Source organism: Austrofundulus limnaeus, unplaced genomic scaffold (assembly GCF_001266775.1).
Source record: "Austrofundulus limnaeus strain Quisiro unplaced genomic scaffold, Austrofundulus_limnaeus-1.0 Scaffold1617, whole genome shotgun sequence".
Taxonomy (NCBI): domain Eukaryota; kingdom Metazoa; phylum Chordata; class Actinopteri; order Cyprinodontiformes; family Rivulidae; genus Austrofundulus; species Austrofundulus limnaeus.
In genome coordinates this window covers 6,596-13,416 of record NW_013954019.1, presented here as the reverse complement: position 1 = coordinate 13,416, position 6,821 = coordinate 6,596, and the positions used below count along the sequence as shown (strand labels likewise).

At 41.1% G+C, this 6,821-nt stretch overlaps 1 protein-coding gene across 1 annotated transcript in view; it reads right to left on the bottom strand.

Moving 5' to 3' along the window:
- Positions 1-227: 227 nt before the first annotated feature.
- lamp1a (lysosomal associated membrane protein 1a) overlaps positions 228-6,821 on the bottom strand; it is a 12,337-nt gene continuing 5,743 nt past the window's right edge. Inside the window, exons 2-9 of the mRNA XM_014033075.1 lie at positions 5,574-5,680; positions 5,280-5,499; positions 5,045-5,206; positions 4,768-4,973; positions 4,243-4,368; positions 4,108-4,174; positions 3,868-4,035; positions 228-764 (exon numbers count right to left, since the gene is read on the bottom strand). Coding sequence (XP_013888529.1) covers positions 625-764; positions 3,868-4,035; positions 4,108-4,174; positions 4,243-4,368; positions 4,768-4,973; positions 5,045-5,206; positions 5,280-5,499; positions 5,574-5,680 — 1,196 coding nt within the window. The 3' untranslated portion in view covers positions 228-624. The remainder of the gene's footprint in view (positions 765-3,867; positions 4,036-4,107; positions 4,175-4,242; positions 4,369-4,767; positions 4,974-5,044; positions 5,207-5,279; positions 5,500-5,573; positions 5,681-6,821) is intronic.

The following is a 6,821-nucleotide window of genomic DNA, read 5'->3' as shown; positions in this document are numbered from 1 at the left end:
TCTAGATTTTTTGGTTGGCAAGTTGAAAAAGACAAAATATATACAAATATCAGGAAGAGTGGTCAGCCATACTTTAAGTCATCTTAATATACAGCTCATCGTCTGGTTTGGAGTCACTATTGAGAAAATAACTTTGCTATTTCAGCCTTTTCATCCAAACTTTACATCTAACTGACTCAGTACAGGCTTTCAGTGCTTCTCTTTATTTTACACTCAGAAATGGGGAGAAATTTTTAACCAAGCTGAAAAATAAAATCTCGAGTTCTGTGCAGGTTTTGGACACGTTCAGAGGTTTCCCTTTTCATAGAGGACAATCATGAAAAACACCTTCAGACAAGAAAACTCAGCATAACTTGAAATATTTTTTGGAAACGTTAAAAGCGTCTTTAATTGCCCTGATATTTGCACTAAAAACAGGAAGCAGAGGCTGAAGCTAATTTTGTTTAGAACTAAAAAAAAAGATTGCGCCAATCAGGTCAGGAGGCTCTTTTGCTTTTTTATCGTCCACAGATGAAGTGAAAACGGTCAAATATCCAGAGGTGGCTCATCGCAGAGAGCTGCTTCAGGTTTGTCCTCCATGTTTTTAATTTTAGTTTCTCTACCCGTCAGTCTGTTCTGACCCGCTCAGATGGTCTGGTACCCGGCGTGGCTCCTTTTCCGGCCGATGAGATAGGCGATGAGGACGATCAGCACCAGGCCAGCGAGAGCCGCTCCGATGATGATTGGGATCAGCATCTGGTCCTGGTCCACCTGGCATTCCTCCGCTGCACCGGACCAGAAAGGAAAAAACAAACACTGAACTCGGATCTGAAAGTCTCCGTACGTCTGTTTATTGTGTGAAAGCTGCTGATGAGTCATGTTTCTGCTCACAACTCGTTATACAGTTTTTGTGCTTTTTCAACAATTCATATGTCGACACGTTCAGCTGATTTATACCGTTGGTGCTATAAAGTTATACTTAAATAACTTAAATCAGTATCTGTAACAACTCATTAAACCAGGATAATTTTAAAAGATGAATTAAGTAGGTCCTCTGGACGTGTTCTTTAATGAAACTTTTCATTAAAGAAGAACCCATCCAGAGGACCTACATCATTTTTTTTCTTGATTTTTCTACCTGGATTACTGAGATGCATCAGGACAGAACAATTTGAGTTACAACAACATACGAGTTAYAATCCTTTTGGGCTTAATAAAGTATTTTTAAATTGAATTACACTTTTTTATACTCTATTTTTTTCTCATTGAAAACGAATGGAGCCGTCTTTAAAATCAATGATGAGATATTGGGCCTCATGCAAGAACATGTTCGTATTCTTATCCAAAATTTCTCTTACTTTTGTTCGTACAAAGAGCTCGTACAAACATGCCACGTCAGATTCAACAAACTTTTTTATCTTCAAGAAAAATGAGCTGCGTAGACTGATGAATGCATATCCAGCTGCTCCTGCACGAGGAGAGGAGATTAGCATAATTACCACCCCAAAAACACCATATAAGGCTATGTTTCCTTCCCCACATTCCAGGAAGTGTTCATTCATAAATGACATCGCAAAGTAAAAAAGAAGAACTTTACGAATTTGGAGATTGAAGTTCTGCTCTCAGAGATCCAGAAAAAAAAATCTGTCATCTTTAGCAGCATCAGCTGTGGAATTAAAGGAATGAAATGACTGTTGTTAATGTGTCTCCTGTGGGTCGTTTACAGTCAGAAATAAAAATCTAAATCAAATTCATCTCTCTCTAGTCCTGCTCCGGTTTTCCTTTGGTCAAATATTTTTTATCTAAGTATAAACAACTGTGTTACACAGTTTTCATTCGCTCGCCGCTGCAAATCTGTTCATACGAACGGTTCTTTCATGAGGCTCATTGGGCCTCATGAAAGAACCGTTCGTACGCACAGATTTGTTCTTAAGTTGTGCGTACGAGTGATTTAGGAGAATTTGTGGCATTCACCAATGTTTTCGTATTCTAAGAWTTTTTTCAGATACGAACAAAATTCACGAGTGGTCCAGACCTGTCGTATATTTTACCAGCAGTCAGTCTGCTGTTATCCAGACGGGTTTTCTTCACTAATAACTTTATATTTCGTTATTTAGAAAATATTTCAAGTTGAAAATATATCACACTATAATTATGTTGACAGTAGGCTATTTTGTTTGAAATGGAATTAGATTTTAACAACATAAATTGATTAGATTAAGTTCAATTGTCTTTTAATGCTGTTGTATAACACTAYAATATTAATATGAAGATGACAAACTAAAAAACAACATAAATTATGCATTAATTGATGTTTGGAGACATTTTAAAATGCCTCTTTTCAGAACCGCATCTGTCACTTGCGACCGCAGGGAGGGGGAGATGGCCGGGTAGCGATGCGCAACCACCCTTCTTCTGAATAAATGTAAACACAGTTGTTTACACTTAAATTAAAAATATTTGACCAAAGAAAAACCGGAGCTGGACTAGAGAGAGATGAATATGATTTATATTTTTATTTCTATGACTGTAACGACCCACAGGAGACACGACATTAACAGCACATTTCATTCCTTTAAGCAGCTCCTTTAATTCCACAGCTGACGCTGCTAACGAGAACAGATTTTCTTTTCTCGATCTCGGAGAGCAGAACTACAATCTCCGAACTCATAAAGTTCTTCTTTTTTACTTTACGATGTCGTTTATGAATGGACACTTCCTGATATCTGAGGCAGGAAACATAGCCTTATATGGTGTTTTTGGGGTGGTAATTATGCTAATCTCCTCTCGCGTGCACGAGCAGCTGGATACGAACAGGTGGAATTTACGCAGCTCATTTACACACTTTTCCTGAAGATAGAAGAGTTTGTTGAATCTGACGTGACATGTTCGTACGAACCCTTTGTACGAACAAAAGTAAGAGAAATTTAGGATAAGAATACGAACATGTTTCTAAATCTTTGCAGGACTCTTCACCTTTTTGTTCTACTTCTGTGTTTTTTCTACTTCTTTGTGTTGATTTGATATTTTAACTGATCTTTCTGCTCTTTTCAGCTCTTCTGTAATTCCAGTTGTTTTTTGCCCTTTTTGGCTACGTTGTAGCTCATTTTAGCTAATTTGACCTTTTTCATTTAAATTTATCTTTTTGTGATAATTTCAGCTACTTCCAGCTTATTTCAACAAAATAAGTGCTTTTTCTGTCTGTGCTAATTTTTCAGCTTGAGTTAATTTTAGCAATTTTTTTTTGCAAATTTGAACTTCATGCTTCTTAGCTGATTTCTGCTAATTTTAGCTGTTTTTTTCCTTTTTAGCTACTTTGTAGCTAATTGAAGCTAATTGTACCTTTATCATTTAAATTTATATTTATGTGATAATTTCAGCCTGTGTCTGGGCTAATCAGCTTTTTAAAGTACTTTTTAGCTGCTTTCTGCTAATTTAAGCATTTTATGCTTCTTAGCTGATTTCTGCTGTTCTTTTTGCCCTTTAAGCTACTTTGCAGCTAATGTCAGCTCATTTTAACATTTTTATATCTAAATCCACCAAACCTTACTGTTTAATTCAACAAACACACGCTCTGTCTGTGCTAATTTCAGCTGTTTTAGTTAGTTTTTAGATATTTTTCTGCAAATTTAGGCTGATTAGCTGTTTTACAACAAATGGCAACTTTTTTGTTCTTTTCTTGATTTTTTGCCGTTTTTTCCTCTCAGTTCACATCTTTCTGCTCATTTCAACTTGTTTCTGCTCCGGTCTACTTTTGTTTTCCTGCTTCCAGCTGTTCAGATTTACCTCTCGTTGACGGTTCTGCTGTTTCTTCCAGCATCAAACATTCAACAACATCTGTGCAGGAAACGTAAACTCTCTAGTTTTAATGTTATAAATGAAGCGTACCCGTGGCAAACTGCTTGCTGCTGACTCCGAACGGCTGCACCTGCAGCCTGAAGGTGTTGAGGGAGAAGCTCRGCGCCACCTGCAGGCTCTGCTCAGCGTTGCACATGTAGGAGTGGCCCAGCGCGCTCTGCAGGAAGTCCAGGCTGCTGTTGCTGGCTGAGAAGGGAGCTGAGGAGAGAGGCAGAGGAAGATCAGAACCGCTTCATCCTCAGAACCGCCGGGGAAGGGAGGGCCACTCACCCGCCGCGTCGGACCAGTTGGCCTGCAGGTCCATCCCGCTCAGCCGGTACCTGCTGGACGTGGTGTTCTGTGGGTGGAGGGTACGGTTAGCGACACGCAACGTTTCTATCGAGGAAGGCAGAAATTGCAGGTTACCATGGTGAAGGTGAAGCTGAGCGTCMAGGTTTGGTCCTGAGTCAGGACCAGTGTGGCTCTGCTGGACCCGCACGATCCCGATGGACTCGTCAGGTTGGGATTCAGATTGAATAATTCCTGGACGGTCTGGGAGAGACGAGAACCAGGTGTTACATCATATATTGTGACCAGAGGGGGGCGCTGTTGCATTTCTGCAACAGAACTTGGACGAACACAGTGCATTTGATGCACCAAAAGTGTAAAGAGGCTGAAGACACATAAACAGGAAGCTACAGGGAGGTCACAATATGACAAGCTGTCGTATTGTGACCACGTATAACAGTCAACAGGTTGTTGTTTTCGTGTATCTTCAGCCTCTTTACATTTTTGGTCTCATATTCTTTATGTTCGGCCAAGTTCTGTTGTAGGAACGCAACAGCGCCCCCTCTGGTCATAATATATGACGGTCACAATATAAAGTGTAACACGGGTTATTTATTTGGAGCTGGGGGCGCCGAGCTGTGAGCACTTCCTGTTCTGAGTCACCTTGTTCTGAGACTGAGACACGTAGGAGACGTTGAGCTGCAGACCCATCTGGGCCAGCAGGCATTCGGTTCCGTTGCTGTTCTTCACGGAGTACGTGCCTCGTTCGGGTTTTCCCGGCGGGGTCGGAGCGGGAGCTGCCGTGGTTGTGGTCRTGGCGGTGGTGGGAGCAGCGGGCGTGGTGGCTTGATCTGCGGCGCAGACGTGTTCTGTGGGAGACAGGATCAGCTTGAAGCAGGAGGGAGAGGAAACTGTTAAAACTCGAAGAAGCGAGTCATACCTGCTGGACTCAGGTCGTCCCCGTGCATGAAGGCCTCCAGCCTCACGCCGGAGAATGTGACGAGGTCGTCCTCGAGTCTGACGGTGGCGGGACTCAGGCAGCGGTACGTGGTGTTGACGGGCGCCCAGATCTGAACGGAGTCGTTCGTCACGGTGTGCACTCCTGAGCACAAACACAATAAATGATTGAACATTTTAGAAAACACCACGTTTGTTTAATATTTAACTTCGGTCACCAGAGAGGCTGGCATCGGGGAAGAGCGAGGCGTCGCTCAGGTTGAACATCAGAACCAGCGCCGTCACGCCGTAAACGCTCCCGTTACTGGAGAAGTTCAGGCCGAGCCCGTGGCCCRCTCCGAACAGCGCCACCAGCTGAGACGAGCTGCCGCCGGCGCCGCACGAGCTGCTGGAYGCGTCCACCCGGGTGGAGTCGGGCAGAGGGACAGAGACCGTCCTCTGAGGGGGAGACAGGGAAGAGTTTACAGGTGAGACGATCCGAGGACGTGTCGGAGGACGGGCTGTGAACTCACCGAGCCGTTGGACGTGGCGTAGGTGACGGACAGAGACGCAGACAGCTCCGCTTTGATGCAGGTGGAGTTTCCCTCCTTCACCTCCAGCGTCACGGACTGAAGACCACCTGTGGACGAGGACAGAGGGGACATCATGAGACGAGACGCTCCGAGAAAACTTTCAGTTTTTATACTCGACAGACAAAAAAAATTAATAAATAAAATTAACTGAAGAAACTGAGTTTTTAAAGCTAAAAGACAGAACATTAGCTAAACGGATATAAGGATCAAGATGCTACCTTAAAGTTAAAACAGGTAAAACACTAGCTAAAATTTATAGGACAAAGTTATAGCTAAAAGTGCAGAACACTAGCTAAAGCTTATAAGAAAAAATTATAGCTAAAAAGGTGCAAAAGACTAGCTGAAAGCTAATAAGTAGCAGATCTGTAACTAAATCTAAATGTAGCAACTGGTAGCTAAAAGCCACAAGCAGCAGAATGGTAGCTATATGCTAAAATTGCTAGCTAAAAGACTAAAGGAGCCATTTGCTAACTGAAAATTAAAATTATTAAAACACTAGTGAAAAGAAGCAAAAGACTAGCTAAAGATTATAGGAAAAAATTATAGCTAAAAGTGCAGAAGACTACCTAAATGGCTAAAAGGATCAAGATGCTACCTTAAAGTTAAAATAGGTAAAACACTAGCTAAAATTTATAGGAGAAAGTTATAGCTAAAAGTGCAGAAGACTAGCTAAAAGCTAATAAGTAGCAAATCTGTAACTAAATCTAAATGTAGTAAACTGGTAGCTAAAAGCCACAAGTAGCAGAATGGTAGCTATAAGCTAAAATTGATAGCTACAAGTGTAGAACACTAGCTAAAATCTAAAAGGAACACATTTTCGTTAAAGTAGCAAAATAGTAGCTAAAGCTAATAGAGAAAAAAATAGTTAAAAGTAAAGAACCCTAGCTTAAAAGAAAAAAATAGCAAATATGTAGCTAAATCTGAATGAAGCACACTGGTAGCTAAAGGACACAAGTAGCTAAAATTGAAAAACTTTAGCTACAAGGCTAAAGGAACAATATGCTAACTGAAAGTTAAAATGAACAAACCACTAAGCTTAAAGGAGAAAAATATAGCTAAAAATGTGGAACATTAGCTAAAAGCTAAAAGTAGCAAACTAGTGGCTAAAACCTAAAAGCAGGCAAAAGTAGGAAAGCATAAAAAAGTCATAGCAACAATCTCCTGAATGAGTTGATTTTATTTATACAT